The following is a 19816-nucleotide window of genomic DNA, read 5'->3' as shown; positions in this document are numbered from 1 at the left end:
GGAAGAGCCGAGGCGTTCCCGCGTCAGGAACCTCAGACCGGGAGGCGGGCCCAGGGGTCCCCGGCGCCCGATCGCGACCCTCCACTCCGTCAGGGCGAAGGGGACGCGGCTTTTCTCCTTGACTGGCGCTCAGACATGGAGTTCCTCGAGGTCCTCACCGAGCACCTGGACCGGGTGATGTTGGTCCGCGGCGGCGGCCGCGAGGTCATCACCATCTACTCCTGAGAGCCAGGACCTGCCACCCGGGCCCGAGCGCGCCCGGCCGGCGGCCCCGGAGCCCTCGCCGCGCCCCCCGCCGCTGTCACCGTTTACATACAGACCCTGTGCCCGCGCCCTGGCCCCTTTCCCCGCTGCCTGAAGCCCGGAGGCCACGCCGCTCGGGGCTGACTCGGAGGGGACCGCCCCGCGCGGAGGCCGGAGCCCGAGCGCCCCGTTGGCTCGTCGCTCTGCGGGCCCGGCCTCGCCCCGCCGGAGGAGACGCTGCAATAAGGCCGGGGAGGCGCGGAGGGCGGAGGCGCGGGGCCGTGAGGAGCGCCCGCGGGCCGCGCGGCCGCGTCCCCTCTCCAGCCCCGCCCGGTCCTCCTCGGCGCCCCGGCGCGGGCCCGGCACCCGGGCGGCCCGAGGGCGCGCGGTGGGGAGGCCGCGCTCGGCCCGACCCGCCGCCCCTCCGCGCGGGGCCGCGCCTATACATAGTGTACAGGAGACATCGCGTGTATTTTTAACGTCCCCATATTTCTGTGACTAGAAGCGCAACGGACTTCTCTGCTCGCCGCCTTCGAGCTCTCCCGCTGGGGGCACGCGGGGGAGGCGGCGGCCTCGGGAGGCTGGGTTTTCCTGGACGTCCGCGAGTTTGGGAGCAAAAGTGCTTTCGGCCCAGGCGGGAGTCGTGGTCCTGGCCCCTCGACACCCCCGCTCCGCTCTCGCCTCCTCGCCCTTCCCGCGCGCCCCCGGCTTCCGACCCTTCCCGCAAGTTCGTTTTGGAGATGGGGTGAGACCAGCGCCCGGCTTTTCCTGGATCCGCCTCCCAGCGGCTGCGGAGACGCGCGCAGCCGCCTCTCGGCTCCCCGCGAGCCGGAGCCGGGACCCGGGAGGGGCTGCTGGGGGCGGGGGTGGTGAGGGGATGGGGGGCGGAGAGACCGAGGAAGCCCCGCCCCCGTGCCTTCATGGGGGAGCGGGCGTCTCTCCTCGTCGGCTGGTCGCCTGCTCCCCCTATCCCATGGCTCCTCGCCAAAGACTGAAACCGGGGAGCTGGAGGGCGTCCCCTCCCCGGAGTTGCGTCCCTGGGACAGGCGAGGGAGGAGGGGAAGCGATTTGGGTTTAGGGGCCAGACCCACCGGGGAGGCCCCAGCTCTGCTCCTGATGTTCCCTCCCCTGTCCCCACCCGGCAGCTGGCAGCTCCGGCCTCGGGGACCCAGCCGCCTTCTCCCGCGTGCCGGGGCCGGGCCTTGCTGCCCAGCAGCGGCCTCTAGCTGCGTCTCCCAGGCACCCGGGCCTGGGGGAGGGCTGGAGTCGCCATGTGCTTTGTTCTAAGCGCCTCTCTGCCCTCCTCCAACCAGGACCCAAAGCCTTTCTTTGGCTTCTCCAACTCCAGTCCTTGGCGCTTCTGCTCCACGCAGCCCGGTCGGAGGCGCCGTCTATCCCTAGAGAAGGCGCATTGGGCGGGCTCCCTTCCCCCAGGGCACGTCACTAAGGGGGACAGGCACTGCATGCTCGTTCCAGCGCCCTCTGGGACCGGGTTCAGTACCTCCAGCTCCAGGTCCCTGACATTTGCACCTAGTTAGACATCCTGCCCATCTCCCAGAGCTGGGGCTACCGAGTACTCCTGACCTCACCACCTCCTTCCCTTTGAGCCCAAGGCGGAGAGCTGGAGCTGTTGCCGTCTATAGACTGGGTCAGGTGTGGCTGGAGGTAGGTCTCAGTATCTGCCTGTTAGGCCAAGGCCCTCTGATAAGGGGGCAAGATGGACTCTCCAGAAGGTTGGAAATATTAAGACACCAGGCCCCCCCACCTGACCCCCCTGCATCTTTCAAAAGACCTCTGAGAACCACAGCTGGGTCTAGCCTTCTGGGGGCCTGAGCATCCCCAGGCTAAGCGGCAGCCTGGGCAGAAGGGGAAGGGGCTGTATCAACACCACCAATTAGGGAACCAAAGTTGCACTATCTGGGCCCAGAATGTCTGGTTGGCAAGAGCAAAGTTTCTGTTAAAGAAGACAAACACCCCATAACAAAACCCAAGTTTTCTGTGCTACATGTGCAATATTTGTTATGAATGTTATCACAGGTCATTCATCAAATTATCTTTACAATCATCGTAGCTAGATGTTTCATGTCCATTCAAGTGACTTTTATTCTGAGTGCAATATTTCAATAGCCTCGTAGTGAGAACTAGTGTTGCTTTTGTTTTAGCCGATCTATGTGCAGGGCAATGCAATGAAGTTGAAAACCCTTGTAAATAGGAGAGGTTGCAAACCAAATCAAGATTATTTATTACTATTATTAGGCCTGCCTTTAATTTTCAGTGTGTTTCAGTATTCCGCATTCCGCCTCAGTACTGATCTTGTGTTCTTTGTGCCAATATGGAAAGGAGCGCGTTGGTTCTTTCCTTTCTTGTTGAATGCTCCTCCGCTCCCATTTAATGCTTTACAGCTTTTACTGTATTTTTTAGACTCCCGTCTGCACAAAATGCAATAAAAATAATTTTATTATACCCTTCACAGCCTGAGGTGTGCTGTATGGACCCTTGAGGGGGAAGGAGCAGAACTCAAGGTGGCTCTTCGGAAGGAGCCCTGCCTCATCACACCCCGACCCACGGTCCCTGGCTGGGCTGCTCCTCAGGGTCTGGTTGCCTGGGACAACCAGGTCAGGCCCGTGCTGGTCCGACCTCGCCCCCTTCCCCAGGCTCCTGGCCCTTAAATGCTCTTCCAGGCGCCCACTTTCTATGACTCTACGGTTCTGCCAACTCCCCACACAGCGGGTAGAACACAGGGTGGCAGCTGAGGCCAAATCAAAGCGGGAGAGCACCCTGCTCCACTGGCCAGTGGCCAGAAACGGCCTCCTCAGAAACGTCCCTTTCCCAGAGTGAGCGGACAAGCCTGCTGCCACACTGAGAGTCCACCACAAACAAGCACGTTCAACACAGCATCATAATTAGCCAGCAGGCTTTTGCTCTGACCTGATGTTAAAGCTTCTGACCGGGGGAGGTGTGGCAGAAGAGGACTAGGGTCAGAGGAGGTTTTCGGGGCTGACCGCAACCACAGATGAGGACAAGAGGGGGCAGGCGTCACGGCAGATGGAAACCAGTCAATGTTCCGTCAGGGGCCCTCACCTTCTGACTGGGGAGGGAATGCCCCTGCAGTTATTCACACCCCAAAAAGACAACACAGCCTTTACTTTTTCATTTTAATAAAAAGTAATCATCTCATCTTATTAACAACACAGAATTCCAAAGAGGAAAAAAACACTATAGAACACAAACAGGTCAGAACATAAAACGCTGCCATCGGGGACCTTGAGTTTTTGAAAGCATTGTTTGCTCAGCCACTGGCAAGGACTCAGCTGAGGTCCCTGCCCTCCCTCATCCCTGCAGGGGACCCTTGAGACTGTGACCCACAGGGCTCTGATGAGCACCATCCCTAGGGAGAGGGCAGCTTCCTTTGGCTCCATAGAGAGCAGCAGCCAGAAGTCCTCCCTCTAATAATTTCACTCTGGCTCAAAAGTTATGAACAACCACCTGTATCAAGGACATGTCCAGCTACCAAAAGTCTGACATCAAAATGGTCCCTACCTCCTGCTGCTCAGAAACAGAAGAGTCCAAATGAAAATAAGAACCTGATTTCTGAGCCAAAAGCTCAAAACAATCACTGAAAAAAAAAAGGGTGTTCCCTGCCAGAGTCTAGAGTTGCTTTCTCAGAACCTCCATGAAACTAGCACTGGAGAGGGAGAAGCTGACAAAAACGTTAAGGGGGTGAGAGTGGTCAGGGCCCAGATTACAGTTCTTATTGAACTGCTGGTGACTGCAGCTGTTCAATCCATTGGAGATCCTCCAACAAAATGAAAAGAAAGAGAAAAAAGAAAGGAAGAAAGAAAGGGAAAGAAAAAAGAAAAAAAAGGAAAGGGGAGGAAGGAAAAGAAAGAAAAAGAAAGAGAAAGAAAAAAGAAAGAAAAGAAGAAAGAAAAAAAGAAAGAAAGAAAACCCCAAACTAACAACCCTGGATTAGGCAGAAAAGTGCCTGCTTCCGTGGCCGCCACGCACTCTCCTAGACAAACTCCAGAGCAGCTGCTTTATGAATCCTCCGGCAGACCCCATACGCATGGAATGGGGCACGAGGACACCGTGCTTGCCCAGCCCAGGCTGGCTTTCTGCAACCCTAGGAAGCAGCTGCAGACAGGAGCTTGAGCTCTGGTCGGCCTGTGTGAAGCTGAAAAAAACCTTGGTAGGTTCAAAATGAACAAAGGCGGTGGCGACGGACATGAAAATGCTGTTCCAAACTCAGTCGATCAGGGCGTGGCTTCTTCCTTCTCCCCAACCCCCAAATCCAGCTGACAAGAGACCAGAGAAACCCATGAAATATAAACTGAGCCCGGACACCTATACTGCCCAAGTGACCCCAGAGATATTTATTTTCTACAAAACAAAAACCAAAAACAACAAAAAAAGATACACCCCCAAATGCAGTATAAACTCTGACTCTGGAAGGAATAAGCAACAAAGCCTTGGGCAGAAGAGAGAGCAGGTGGTAGAAACATTCGATGTAGACCTGGAGAGGCGCAGAGAACATCCTCCAAATAACTCTATTTGAACGCAGTAGGTGGGAGGAGGCCAGGGGATGAGGGGACTGGGGACAGTTGAGAGACTTAGCCTCAGTAATGCCTCTGGTAGGATCCCAACGGGGCCGGGGGCCGCCCCACCTGTGCTGTAGTTTGGCTAACCAGGTGGGAGAGAGCAGGGCCACTCTGGATCAGGGTGTCCAGAGCCTTCTGTACACTTGGATTGTCAAAGTTGATACCTGTGGAAGACACGGGCCTCTGGCTAGCCATGTTGCTAGCAGGTGCCAGGCGACTGGAAGGCTGGCCAAAGAGCCCTTGGGAAGGAGCCCCAGGCCTGGGGCCCATGTTCCGAGCAGATCCCGCCTGTCCCAAGATGTTTGGAGGCTGATTGCCAGAGGCCTGTGATCTTTGCTGAGGCTGGCTGTTCGCTGCCGTGGAAAAATTCTGGTTCTGGGTGTTTCCGGCAGCGACTGAAGGGGATGCAGAGCTGCTATTGGCCACAACCGTGCCACTATTGAAGAGGCTGAGGATTTTGGCCTGAAGCTCTTGCTGGGAGGTGGGGGGTGCAGCTGGAGTGGGTGTAGCAGAGGGGAGCACTTGGCCGCTCTGGAGCGGTTGGGAGCTTGGCTGTGTCTTCAGCGAGGCACCCGAGGTCGCCCCGAGTGGTTGGCGGGAAATCGGGCCTAAAAGACAGAAGGAGGAGGTATCTAGTTGAAAGTACCCTCCGTGGGCAGGAGGCTTAACAGCCAGGGAAGAACAACAATCACTGATCACATCAATCACATAGTACACAGACTGTAACATCAATTTCCCAAAGGAGCTACTTCATGGTATATGCTGTCTCCAGAAAACAGCCTAGGTGCCCCAGAGGACTACTTAAAGGAACAAAGGGCATCCATCTCGGTGACCAGGTAGCTGGCAATCTTAGCCCACCCATCGCCACATTAACTACAGGGACTGGAATTCAGTACCCGTTAAGTTATCATTACATCAGCAAGGATGGCCCGTGGGAGAACCCAGGGGACGGGCTCATTCCCCTTACCCACCCCAAAGAGCTTGGGCCTGCCACCCTCCCAACAGAGCCTGGGGGTTAGAGAAATGCAGAGTCAGAACTTCACCTCGGCCCTGCCACGTAGCTCACCAGGCAGAGAGTCGGTGCTGCTCCTCATAAGGCGCTCCTTCCGCTCTCGCAGATAGTTGATGATCTTGTCAGTCTCCTCGGCAGTGAGGTACCTGTTGTCTGCCAGTAGGTTGATGAGGCTTTGGATGGCTGGAGGGTGCCCCCCGCGCACTCCTTCCTCGGGGCCTCCGCGCTCCCTTTCCTGCAGGATGGCTTCATCTGCCATCTTGGCTGCCTGTCTGGCAATCTCCTCTCGCTCCTTCTCCCGGCACTCATTCTTATAGCGCTCATAATTTCTGGCTACCAGCACCATGGCGTCTGCCTGGGGCATGTTGCGATGCTCTGTAGGAGAGAAGGACAGGAGTTATTTTCTCCCGTGACAGTTGTGAGTGCCCAACTTCTGGACTCTACCAAGCCTTTTCTAACCTCAAACCAGCAAGAAAACCATTCTGGTGACAAAAAGCCTTACGATGCGGAGCAGAGTGGGGGAGACGAAGGCTGGAAAGACAGGTGAATAGATTTCTTTGGTGGGGAACACACACACCTTTCACAGAGCTGGTTCTTCGGGGGAATTCCTAGATCACAGACTTGTAGTAAAAACCAAAGAAACATGACAGTCTCCCACAGATTCAAAAAGACCACATGGGGAACAACCATGGGAGGCAGGCTGCAGGGGGCCAAAAAGCTCTTCTGTAAAGTCTGGCTCTCTACTGTGACACTCAGGATAGAGCTGGCCTACTGTTTCTGAATTCATCAGTTCAAAGGTCATGCATTAAGATCAAATATGACCCTAAATAACCTCCTCTCCTTACCCATGGGCAACGTGACCTACAGGGTGGTGAGAAGCCTCAGAACGTCACAGAAATGCCCTCACACGTCTTGAGAACTACTGCTCAGAGACACAAATGACCTAGTGAGAGCCCTATGTATTTTATGGTTATGGGTAACAAGTCACGCAAAGAGATTCCGATGTGGTGGAAAAAGGGCAAAGTCCAGTCTGGGCTGGAAGAGCAATGGCCAGGGCCATTGGTTGGCTGAGTCCTAACATCCTGAGTGCGATGTACTAAAAGCATCTTCAGGGAAGGGCTTCAAGGACTTCCTGAGCCTCCTCCCTGCTCTCCTGCCCCCTCTACTTCTCTAGCACACTTGCAGACTGTCCTGTCCCGTCGCCTGTCGTGTCCCCAGTCCCTTATTACAAAGTCTAATGAAAGCCAAGGGTTCTAGCACGCTCCATGCGGTGCACATCTGCCAGAGGTGTGCCGGCACCTGCTCTCAACGGTGAGAGCTGATGGTGCATGTCTCTTCCCAACCATCCCTGAAGTGACTGCATGTTGGTGGCTTGAAACAAGACACATAGGGGGAGCATTTACACCATCAGCAAATGCTGTGAACCACAATGCCTCCTGCCCCCTTCCCAGAACTAGTGGTTACACATTTACCGGCATCCCGTTATGTATACCTGAGAGCTAAATATAATGTTTTCCATATAGCAGACCCAGAACTGCATCCACTGAAAGAATATCAGACGAGTAAGTGACTATGCAAGTCTCCTCCAGTCTGCTTATAAAAGGGACCCACCATCTTTGAGCTGACATACGAGTCATTTGCCCCAAACCTGCTTCTTCTCAGTAGGGCATCAAAGAATTAATGGACTAGTGACTATCTCTGGAATTCTAACCCACTTGGGCCTCCGTACCTTGTGGGGTTCCGAACATGATGTTGACTGTGCACGAGCGGTGAATCTGGTGTTGCTGGGTGATGACGATAGCAAAAGGAGACCCTCCCCTGCTAACATCCTCCAAGGCTTGTGACAGTGACACCTCTGTGTTGAGGAAGATCAAGTCCACTACCATGCCTAGGTCTCGTACCTTCCGCCCCACAGATTCAGCATAATCTCTGTAGGAACAAACAGGATCCAAGTGAGCACTCCCTGACCAGCTCCCAATCTGTATACTGTTGCACCTCAGCCAGCAGTGTGTGCTCCTATGGAGAGTTCAAATCTTAGCACATCCCATGTCTCCCTAGTGCCCTCTTCAGGCTCAAAGGATCTAGACCAATTCCATCCCTTACACCAGAGTTCAGAATGGTTATGCCTAGCTCAGAATGGTCACATATTAAGCTACCAACAGCACAGTCCTTAGTACCCAGGTCTTTTTCTTGATCCTGCAGAGCAGTGGTCTTTCCTTGAACACCATCCTGCTGCCCAAGACTTGAGGCATGTACCTGTCTCTGGGGTGCTGCACAATAGAGTGGAAAAAGCATGGGCTTTAACGCTAGGAGGAGTCTGGATCCCAACCTTATCATTTACTTACAAAATTGTGAGGATTTAAGCAAATCCTTCAACCTCTTACCAACTTGTTTCTTTACCAACAAAACAGGAATATGGCTCCACTCATGTCATTCCCTTGACCTTCTCTCCAATCTAAATTAGATCCTTGATATATTTCTTCTCATAGGGCTCATCACCAATACCCCCATTTTTGTTGTTATCTGCCCAACTAGGGTGTAAGCTCCACCACAGGAAGGGGCCCTATATACTTGCATCCCAGTACCTAGCTTCGCCATACACGTAAGAGATGAGCTGAATGAACACACATGTAACGTGATGACTGCGAAGATTAAAAATAATTTAAGTAAATCGCCTAGCAAGGGATAGCAGAATAGGTGCTTAGAAAATAACAGCTATTATCCTGTGTCAAGAAAGAAAAAAAAAAAAGCTATCCACAGTTAAAAGTGGCATCTATCTCTAAACAAGGCAGCCCAGAGCCTGGGAACTCTGCCTGCTGCTTGGTGTCTCGACACCTATTTCCCTAGTCTCTGCCTTGAAATTAGCTCTTTAACCTCAAACTGCTAGAAAACACATGAAGTTATTTACTAACCACCTGGGGAAAGGGAACATAGCCAGTGCCAAGCCTGCAAGCTGCTATGCTCCCTTGTGCCTCTCTGCTCGGTCTCTTCAGGAAACAATGTGAAAAAGAGGCAAGCAAAGAGGTATTGTGAACTCTGGATTGGCTAGAACGGTTTCCTGACAGTTCTGCAAGATCACGGCACTTCATAAAGAAGGCCTGGCAGGCCAATGCAAAGACACGTGCCTCCCGAAGTGGTGGGGATTCGGGGTGGCTCCATGAAGGGGGCATCTATTGCTTTGCATGACCAACATATATTCCCTCTTCGGTTTTCCTTTGGGAAAGCACCCTTCCTACTCAGTCCACATGATTCCACAGGCCTAATTCCACCTGTAGCTCTAGGAATGGGGCACATGACCCAGCCCTGGCTAATCGGGAATCTTAGCACCGCTGGTTCAAGGATGGGACAGTGAGCCAGGTCAGTCCAATGAGAAACAATTCCAGGCCTTTAAATGGAAGCACTGGGAAACAGAGGCTTTTGCTGAGACAGATGTATAGGGTTAGTGCCATTCTGCCTTTTCCAGTAGAAAGCTTGCGTGAGAATGAGGGTAATACAGGGACCAAGTCTTGATGACGTGGTTTGTCACTGGATGTGGCCATACCTGATATTCCCAGTCAGGCAAACTAAAAATTTCCCTTTGGGGCGGAGCCAGTTTGCAATGGGTTTTCTGTCAAGCCACAACTGACAGAACTCTGGCTCAATGTAGGAGAGCAATGCTAGAACCCACAGCCCAAGTTCAGTGGGTACGGCTGCCAAAGGAAGTCTTCATTTCTCTTCTGACCATTCTCCTTACTCAGGAGAAATAACCGAAGGATTCTTACTTAGTCTGCTTGTTGACCACAATCACAGAACAATCAACAGGCCTCTCAGCATCAAAGCGTCTCTGGATTTCCTCAAAATACTGACGATAAAGCTCTTCTCTACGCCGTTCCTCACGTTTCAAACGTTCTGTAAGACACCGACAAGGAAAACTGAAATATGGACTGTGCCTTTCTATAAAAATAAGCCACAGACCTTACTTTAAATCCTACAAGTATGTAGGCCAAGGTCGTAATATACATATACTCTTCTGAGTTACTCTTCTGGACTACCTCCTAAAAATAGCCAGTATTATTATTTTTTATTACTATAAATTCATTGAAATGGAATGGCTGGATTAGAGGGCATGGTCACTTAAATGCATCATCTGCTGCATACTGCAAAACTGCCCTCTAAAGGCTGTTAACTTATCCCTTCACAGGGGTAGATTACCTAGTGCTAATTCTCTGCATCTTGGTCAACATTGGGTGTTGTCATTTTTAAACATTCCTGCCAACTTGACAGGTAAAAAATAGTATTCCATTACTATTCTAATTTGCATTTTGGGGACAACTATTTAAGACTCTCATTGGCAGGTATTTGTTAATTTGTTCCGGAAAAAAAAAAAAAATCACGTGGTAAAGTTTTATTACAAATTAAAAATGAGGCTCTTATTTCAACTACAAAACAATTACGAGATCTTTAAGGATGTATTGAGAATAATCAGGCTTTGAAAAAACATTTTGTCTTTATCTAAAAAAGAGACGCTATTAGGTAAAAATTACATATAAAACAAAAAAACCCCACATCACATGCCGCACAGAGAGTGCCGACAGTTGTAGTTATTTGGTTAACAGGCAAAAAGTAAGCACTTATTAACCCTCTCCAGCTGTAATCTTTTGTTCATTTCTTATTGCTACAATTCTGTATTTACTTCTTGTTACATGACTAAAGCAGATGATAGTAATCTTGAATTTTACAAATTATTTTCAAGCTAAATGTTCCCTACATACTAATAGGCTATCTGTATTTCTTCTTTTTGTGGATTGCTTAGCCAAGTCGTTAGTCCCTTTCCAGTTGGTTATTTGTAAAGTGTTCTATCAGTAACAAATAAACTGCTACTTTACCTTTTGCACGAGACTGACTTTCTGGGCCTGGAGGGCCTCGTCCATCGAAGCTATCTCTGTAACGGTCAAAGTAAGGGTCGTCCTTCCTCCTGCAATAGTCATCCATTCGCAGGTATCGGTCATAAGAGCTTTCTCTCCTGAAAAGTGGGAGAAATTTGCACAAAGTTAAAACTCACCTATCCTGCAAAACTCAGATATAGAGAATTCTTCAAGACCCAGTCCCCTGTGAGGAAACAGCACAGTAAGGCAGTGGACTCTGGGATTAGACAAACGAGATTCACTGCTTATCAGTTCGGTGGCTGTGACTCTTAACCTGCCTTGCAAAATGGCTGGGAGGATGTACAGAAAGCTCTCATAAAAGTTTCTGGCTTAAAGGAAATGCAAAATAACTAATAGTAATGACTGATATTAATTTTGAGGACTCCCATCCCCCCTGCCTGTGCTTCTTAAAAAACTGTTTAAAATACATACAAAAAATACAAATATTTCATATAAATCTATACATAAATTTCTCATCACCCTGAGCAGAACGAACACTCATTAAGCAGTAACTCTTCACTTCCCATCCCTATAACCTCTAATCTATTTTCTGTCTCTGTGAATTTGTCTTCTCTAGATATTTCATGTAAGTGGAATCACACATTATTTGTTCTTTTGTGTCTGTCTGGATTACTTCATTTAGCATGTTTTCAAGGTCCATCCCTGTTGCAGCAGGTGTCAGAATTACCTTCCATTTTATGGCTGAATAATATTCCACTGTATGGATATATCACATTTTTTAATTCATTCACCTTTTGACAGACTTTCGGGTTTTGTCCATCTCCCAGCCACTGTGGAGAGTGCTGCTCTGCACATTTACATGCAAGTATCTGTTTGAGTCCCTCTTTTCAAGTCTTCTGGGTACACACCCAGAGTGAAATTGATGGGTCAGAGCAATTCTACTGCATTTAATTTTTTTATAAAATTTTTTTTTCAATGTTTATTTTTATTTTTGGGACAGAGAGAGACAGAGCATGAACGGGGAAGGGGCAGAGAGGGAGACACAGAATCGGAAACAGGCTCCAGGCTCTGAGCCATCAGCCCAGAGCCCGACGCAGGGCTCGAACTCACGGACCGCGAGATCGTGACCTGGCTGAAGTCGGACGCTTAACCGACTGCGCCACCCAGGCGCCCCGCATTTAATTTTTTAAGGAACCGCCTGCCAACTGCTCTCTACAGCGGCCATACTATTTTACATTCCGACCAACAATGTTTGAGGCGTCTAGTCTCTACACCTCGCCAGTGCTTGTTCTTTTCTTTTGCTGTTTTCCTTACTAAATTATCATAGCCGTCCTAGTAGGTATGAGGTGGTATCTCATTGTGGCTTTAATTTGCATTTCCCTGTTGACTAATGATGCGGAGAGTCTTTTCACAGACTTACTGGCTACGTGTGTGTCTTCCCTGTGTTTTTGCACTGCCAAAACAATTTGCACTCCATCTTTTTTGTCCATTTGCACAATACTACCTTTCATAGGCTACAGGGAGAGATTCAGATTCATTCACTAAGCATAATTCATTGAACATTCACACATTCAGCAAATATTTATTGAGGAGCACATCTGCCACTCGCTAGACACTGGAAACCTAAGGCTGATAAAGTCACTGTCCTTACAGAGTTTCCAATTAGTTCAGCAGAACACCCACAAAAAAAGACTGTTACAAAAAAACCCCAACAAAGATCTACGCGGATGGCTGAATATGTACCTGTACATGGGCTCTCGGGAGTCTCTCATATCTCTGTATCTGTCATACATGGGGTCCCGGTGATCCCGAAAATCCCTAGAGTCTCTTAGATCACGAAAGTCTCTGAGGTCCCTCATGTCCCGAGCATCACGCATACTTCTGCTGTCTCTGTGATCCCGAATGTCTCTGCTATCTCTGTGGTCCCGCAAGTCTCGGGGGTCTCGAATGGCTCTGCTATCCCGGGCATCCCGGCCATTTCTGCCATCCCTGGGCTCTCTCCTTGGACTTCCTCGAATTGGGGATCGATCACGTCTTGTATCTCGACCATCTCCAAAGCCATATGGATCTCTGTGGGAGGTAGCAAGAAGAAGCTAAGACAAAGAAATTGAAGGTAGCCAACCCTTCAGCTCTTTAATGGAGGAAGCCCCCACCCTTTCCAAGCATTTTTCTCTAAAACACAGCAGCCAGTGAGAACATGACTACAACTTTAAAGACAGTCACCCATCTCATCAGCGAATAAAGACTAGTAGGTTCCAGGATCTCAAAAGATTAGGACATCAGAGGAAGAACGTATGACCCAAAGCCAAATGTCTTGAATGCGGTCATAGTATTTGTCAGGTTTCAGGGAGTAATTCGGTATTCCTTACACCATGTTTATCATCTCCACAGGTTTTCAGAGTGAAAGCATCTTTCCCCTAGAACCTGTTTTTTCCAACCAGACTTGTTTGAAAGAGATTTTAAAAGGGGGGGGAAAGTTGGAGGGACACAGTAAGGGGCAAGACTCATGAAGAAAAAAGGAGGAAATGCACAATCTCATACAAAGGAACAGTGATCAAAGTAGTTGTCCCTGAAGTACAGAAAACTTCACTTAAAATATATAGTACGATAATCAAATTAAGGGAAAAAAGAAAAAGTACAATATGATACACACACAGTAAAGTAGAAGAACACTCAGCTTCTGTCTTTTCAACATAGTTATTGAGTAGTGGTCTCTCTTAATCTGAGTTTAATGCAGAACCCAGTTCCCTCCCCTCTTTTTAAACAGTGTTTGAAGTCACAGACATATTTGTGCTGATCTCATTCAATATTCTTCATGTGACATTCCACTCCACTGGAAACTCAACCTATCTAAAATTAAACTTCTTATTCAACCCATTTCTTACTCAGTCCCATTCCCGACTTTTTCACTTCTGCCGAGATTCATTCTTCCTAGTTACCAAGGTTTAAGTTTTTGAAAATTAACGTTGATTCTTTCTTTCCTATCCCCATTAAGTCACCTGAATCCTGTTCATTTTTCCTTTTCATTCCCCCTGGATTCATCAATCCAAACCCTTATTTTTATGCTCGGTACGAACAAGTTTCCAAAACACAAACCAAAAACCAATCTTCCAGATTTCAATTCATTCTACACATAAATATCAGATTAACCATCCAAATTTCCACCTGTTGCCAATCACGGCTTGACGATCACATTTCTGTGTACCCCTCCATAACAAATCTGGACTTTCCAACTATTATCCCTCCCCCATTTCCTGATTCAACCCCCTCAGGTCTGTCCTTATGACTTAACTCATATGATTCTTATCTGCTTCAGGATTTCTGTTCATATTTTTCAACTTGGAATATTTTTCTTGCACTTAATGCAAGTATCATCCAATCCTCACAGGCAAATTCATGTCTCAAATCGTCCAAGAAGTCTTCTCTAATCTCCCTAGTAACTGCTGATCTTTCTGGCTGCTCAATGCTTAGAACACTTACTATTTCTATTACTCATCTTGATATAGTTACGTTTTTACAACAATGTCTTCTTGTTTGACCTACTTTTAAGGATTACCTCCTCCATAAAATCTGCCCTAAACTCTTGAACTTCCCCAACAAATATGTTCCTCCTCCAGTCCTCTCCATCTCGATAAATGCCACATCTACCTACACTGTTGCTCAAGCTAGGAAACTGAATGTCATCTCTTCCAAAGTCCCAACTGCTCTTCCAATCATATTTTCAAATTCTGTCCATTCTTTTTCTGAAATTGATTATCAATTCTGCCCATTTCTTTACCTTCATTAATACCACTAAAGGCCAACTCATAATAATCTTTCCCTAACAAAGCAAGAGACTTCTAAAGTGGGGAAAGATTTCCCCATTTCTGCTCTTGCCTCTTTTTCTAATCTTTTTTCCAGATTATTCTAGGGTGATCTTTCAAATACATAAAACCTTCTACTGGTTTCCCACAGTGTTCAGAATTCAATCCAAAATCTCTACTAAGGCTGGGCAGGTGCTGCATGGTCTTGGCTGTTTTCTCCAATCTTGTCCCCTCCCCTCCCAAGTTCACCATTATCTTGCCACATTGGCCTTTCAGCTAGAACTAGCCAAGGCTTTTCCTGATGCCTCTACTTGAGCAGCAAAAACAGATCCGCACTCATTCTCTATGTCTCAGCACAATGAATGTTTCTTATCCCTGATTCTAACAGTCTAAAAGTTTACTTTCTGCCCTTAAATCCTGGCCACGTTTTCTCATAGCACTGTTTTTGTCACTGATCACAATTCGACACATTTACTTGTTTAATGTCTGCTGTCAGACTGTGAGTCCATGAGGACAATGACTGTCAGTGTGACTCTCTACTATAAACCCACTATGTAGGTTTATAATGTCTGGCATATGCAGCGAATGCTCCATGACTATGTGCAATGAACCTTGCTCCTGTACATATTTCTGTCGCTGCACTTATCACACCATTCTGTAATTATGTTTACATGGCTTTTATTAAAGACTAAGCTCTTTTGAAGTCTTTGGATCCCTAGGACGACAGCACGGAGCTCAGCGTTTAATGAATTGAATTTTCCAACTGAACTATAAGCCTCTCATGAGCAGGCATCCTGTTTCGTTTATACTTCCGTCATCTATCATGATCACACATTACTAGGCAGCCATCATGATGCCTTGCCATCAGCTTGGTAGAGAGCCTCAGTTCCACTTCATCCACAAGGGCACAGCAAAACCAATTTAAATGCCAATTTTGCATCTATGAAAAGTCCTTGTCATACATTTTAAGGCTCACAAGTACTCCTGATTTGTGGGAGCAAACATATGGGAGACCAGGGAATTTAAATGAGGTACTAAGCAGTTTTCCTATTAAAGTGCAGACTGACCAAGATTCTTACTCTGGTTTTTATTAGGTCATATAATCTTCCTCACATGTATAACATCTGCTAGAGTATATAATGTGGGCAAACACTCAAGATTCTATGGGAAGGGACAACCATTAAGTATTTTTGGATTAATGATCAGTAGATAAACCTGCCTTGGGGAGCAGTTGGAAGCAGTCATTAGAGGTAGAATCAGATTTCAAGTGTTCTTGGCAATCAGGGATGAGAGAGATCATGAACCTGACAGACCACAGACCACACACACAGCCTTTGGGTGTTGGAAATGAGGGGTGGGGATATGGATAAGAACACCGAGTCACAGCACATTATCACAGCCTTAGGATAACTGTAAAGGCCGTATCACTCTCCTTCTTTTGAATCCACTAAAGTGCCTTACTTACCTGTCAGAGTCCATCCCTGGAGGTTGACCATAACCCGAGATTCCCAAAGTCTCGGCTCACGCTTCCAGTGTGAGAAGGCAAGCACTCCCTTTCCCTCAATGAATCTAAAGTCCATGTGCAACAAAACTACTAATTCCCCCTCAATTGCCTTCTGGGTAAAATGAAGAAAAGATGATATTCACAAGGTGGAAAGAACCAAAGGAATGGTGGAAATAGGAACAGAGAAGATAACAATTCTCTAAAATGAAAAGGCAAAGCTTTTCTCCTTTCTCCAAAAGATGAGCAGTATGGCAGAAGCTGTTCTTCTGGAGACAAAAACAAAAAACCTTTTAGGGTCACTGTAGGACCCAAATCAAGAATTCCCCAGAACAAAAGGGCTTCTGCTGCTGGCCCCAACATCTTTCTCAAAACAAGAACCAGCTAACAAAAGGGAGGTACAGCGTGCAGGATTCAGAGTGCCGCAAGGACGAAGCCCCTGAACAAGATGCGTGACCTTAGGTAACAAGTGGGTTAAAAGCAAGTTTCTGGAGCCCAATAAGGCTCAATCTCATCCCATGGCACCAGAGGTGTTTTACTTAGACCAAATGCAGTGTACCCTTAGGTACCAGGTCACTAGAGGCTAAAATGAAACCGAACCTTTAAACTGAACCAGTTAGAGAAGTTTCAGCACTGGAGTCCACAAACTGAAGGCAGATGACAAACACTACTAAAACTGTTATAAATTTCTCATCTATTCAGCTGGGAAAAAAAGCCAAGTGCTCTTTGCCTTGAGAGAAATATCGTCATATCATTTGGAAACACGTGACAGGGAAGGGAAGGGTGGGTGAAGGGAAAAGCCATGGCTCAGGTGGCAAGTGATGCGCTTCTGGTAGAAGTGCTTCTCTTCCTGGGGACTAAAGAGGTGCGCAGAGCACTAGGCGTTTGAGAGCCTACAGAGTAAGAACGACAAATGACCATCTTGGAAGAGCACGATGGACTTTGAGCTTTTCTTCCTCCAGAGAATGAAACCTCAAGCCCAGGATGGTGTTCTTTGTCCTTGGCTCCACAGAACATTCCGGAGAAAGACCTCGGTCCTTTTTTGTTGGCATCTCCGTTCCGCCTTTCTGTTCAATGGAATATTTTCCTTGGGAGGGCCAGTTTTTTGTTTACTCCTGAAAAAAAATTCTCCAATAGCTCTTGGTACTTCTGTTCTGTCACAGATACTGTCCACAAATATCATGATCTAAACGGCTGGCTGCTGTGTGATGTCGATCCCCCACCACGATGGCTCCGTGCTACTGAGAAACGGAGACAACAGACTTGTGTGGAATTTTGCCATTAGGTGACAGCAGGATATGGGGTGCAATGAGGTATCACACCTCACAGATCCGAATTTTGTTAAGTGTCCACGCTTCTCCCTAGGAAGCACACTGGTGATTTTCTCGAGCACAAATATGACTTTTCTGTCGGTGGAGGTGGCACTTGCTCTGAGAATCGACGGCTGTTCTTTAAGTGTTAGTGCCTGGTATCTTAACTTGTGAGGCTCACCTAGAGCTAGCGCTGTCTCATACCCAAGAGCAAGTGGTCATCAGAGGAATCAGCGCCGTGAATATGCAGAAATCACCTTGGGCCACGTAAGAAAACTGTCTACAGCTAGGGTATTTCTGAGGAACCGATCTTGGACCACCTTCACCAAAGAGGCACCAGGCCTAACATCCTTAACAAATACGTGGGAAAAATTCTCTGCAGAGCTTTTGATGTAACAAATTAGTTCTATTTGCTCTTTTTTACGCCAGGCAGGAAGATTTAGGAAATACGGCGTCTCATTTGGAGGTCACATCTGTGTCGGGGTATGCTCCCAAGACCTGGATTGCCAGGGTGTTGAGCTGAAGATAGAAACGGAGAACATCTGAGGTACAGTCAGAATCACGGTCCAGTCTTTAAAGAAGGTAAAGGCCAGCGCCTAGTACCAAAGCTAGACAACTTACGTGGTAACTAAGCAATGCGCTCAAGAGTCCAATGAGGCGGTCCAAGGGCTAAATGATGAGAATTCAGGCCGAAATTTGATCCGGAGCAGGGATCCCTGATGCAGCCATTCTGTGCTTGGCTGGACCAATACTGTTAGAACTACACACTGACAGCTGGAGTCATCAGGGAGGCACATTACTGAACAGAGAGCAATGCCAGCAGAACTGTGGCTTACGGAGACGTTTGAAGAGGTGACAATCCTGTGAAAACTCCCAAAGATACGGAGGTGTTTTGACACTCAAGGTTAACGTCCAGCAAAACAAGGTGTTACGAAGGTCTCGCCAGCATGCTTAGAAACTATTTTATCAAAAGTAGCAACACCGAAGACATAAAAGTACAACTTAAGGGAAATATTTGCCACAAATACACGCCCCCCCCCTCCCCCCCCGGAAACATTGCATTCCCTATGGCAGGGGACACACAAATGATTAGGGTTGCCAAATGAAGGTAGTTTGGCTGTTGTCAAGAGACTGGAATTACTTCAAGGCTTTGACTGGAAGTATGCACCCAAAGAGTGGTATCTAGTGTTCACCCTTGAAGAAACGATTAGATTCTTCCAGGCTCACTAGTCATCCATCTTGCCTACTTATTCCATTTTATTTCTGCCCTCTTGGTACACCTTAAGAGACAACACATGATCAGTACGATGATCAAAATGTTAGTATTCTGTTTTGAATATTCAATTTTTCTGGCTTTAGAGTTTCTTTATTAAAAAAATGTTTTTTAATGTGTATTTATTATTGAGAGAGACAGCATGAGCATGGGAGGGGCAGAGACAGGGGCAGACACAGAATCTGAAGCAGGCTCCAGGCTCTGAGCTGTTAGCACAGAGTCCGACACAGGGCTCGAAATCACCAATTGCGAGATCATGACCTGAGCCAAGGTCGGACGCTTAACCGACGGAGCCGCCCGGGCACCCCTGGCTTTAGAGTTTTTACATTTTTATTCTTAAAGGTAAAAAACTGGGACTCTCTGCTCAGGTTTGAGATGGGGCTCAGAATAGATTTTATTAAATGCGAACATCTTTCTTCCTTGAACTTTATTAATAAGCATGACAGTATGACACTTCATCACGTTAAATAACATGCTGAGGAACCCAGTTAGGGACACAGCACCAAGGGGGAAGACTGACTTTTGATGGAAATTGAATTAGTCTAGCTGTGCCTCCTAATGATTGTTTAAAAAAAAAAAAAAAAAAAAAAAAAGCAGGAAGCTACTGTCCTATCTATATCCCAAATAATCTCATTTTAGAAACTGTTACTGAGGAAGGGGGGATTTTAAAAGAATCATGTGTATGTATCTAGTAGGGAGAACGTTTTAAAAGGCCCCCTCTAACATTGTTTGTATGTTATTAAAAAAAGAAGAAAAGCATACAGCTGTTTTTTCCATTACAGATGAAATTACAGAGTGGCATTTTTAACTTAATGTCCTGGCAATAGCTATACTGGATTCCAAGCAGAGGAGATGGTTATTTCCCCAACACTACCAATGTTTGTTGAATACCTATAATCAATTGGAAATATTAAAAGCAGTTGGTTAAGTGTCATTAACAGGATGACATCAATCTACTACTCTGTATTTTGCAATGTGTCTTGGTTTTTTGTTGTTATTTTGGTCTGTTTTTTGTTTTCTTTTTTTGCCTGAAAAAACACACAGATATTGTCTAGAGATTATAAGTATTGTGGGGAAAAGAAAGAGTGGAGAGGATTTTACTAGTGGAGTCAGGGTCTACATAGTTACCAATTTCATATTCCTTCTGGTAAGCTACCTAGTCCAGAAACACAATCAGAGCTCCTTGGAAAGTGGATACACACTGTTATCTC

At 47.4% G+C, this 19816-nt stretch overlaps 2 protein-coding genes across 6 annotated transcripts in view; one reads left to right on the top strand and one right to left on the bottom strand.

Moving 5' to 3' along the window:
- Positions 1 to 476, top strand: part of SLC12A5 (solute carrier family 12 member 5) — a 34334-nt gene extending 33858 nt beyond the window's left edge. For all 3 annotated transcript variants that reach the window (XM_047852221.1, XM_047852222.1, XM_047852223.1), the window contains one exon: positions 134 to 476. In XM_047852221.1, the coding sequence (XP_047708177.1) occupies positions 134 to 225 (92 nt within the window). In that variant the 3' untranslated portion in view covers positions 226 to 476. The remainder of the gene's footprint in view (positions 1 to 133) is intronic.
- A 2905-nt stretch (positions 477 to 3381) lies between these two features.
- NCOA5 (nuclear receptor coactivator 5) overlaps positions 3382 to 19816 on the bottom strand; it is a 31299-nt gene continuing 14864 nt past the window's right edge. For 2 of the 3 annotated variants that reach the window (XM_047852224.1, XM_047852225.1), the window contains 6 exons: positions 12462 to 12788; positions 10719 to 10855; positions 9615 to 9741; positions 7583 to 7782; positions 5908 to 6228; positions 3382 to 5449 (listed from right to left, as the gene is read on the bottom strand). In XM_047852224.1, the coding sequence (XP_047708180.1) occupies positions 4860 to 5449; positions 5908 to 6228; positions 7583 to 7782; positions 9615 to 9741; positions 10719 to 10855; positions 12462 to 12788 (1702 nt within the window). In that variant the 3' untranslated portion in view covers positions 3382 to 4859. Of the gene's footprint in view, positions 5450 to 5884; positions 6229 to 7582; positions 7783 to 9614; positions 9742 to 10718; positions 10856 to 12461; positions 12789 to 19816 lie in introns of all 3 variants that reach the window. The other variant, XM_047852226.1, reaches the window with a different exon arrangement.

This window comes from Prionailurus viverrinus, chromosome A3, assembly GCF_022837055.1.
Source record: "Prionailurus viverrinus isolate Anna chromosome A3, UM_Priviv_1.0, whole genome shotgun sequence".
In the NCBI taxonomy this organism is placed as follows: domain Eukaryota; kingdom Metazoa; phylum Chordata; class Mammalia; order Carnivora; family Felidae; genus Prionailurus; species Prionailurus viverrinus.
Note: the sequence above shows the minus strand (reverse complement) of the source record. Positions and strands in the feature narration are given on the sequence as shown.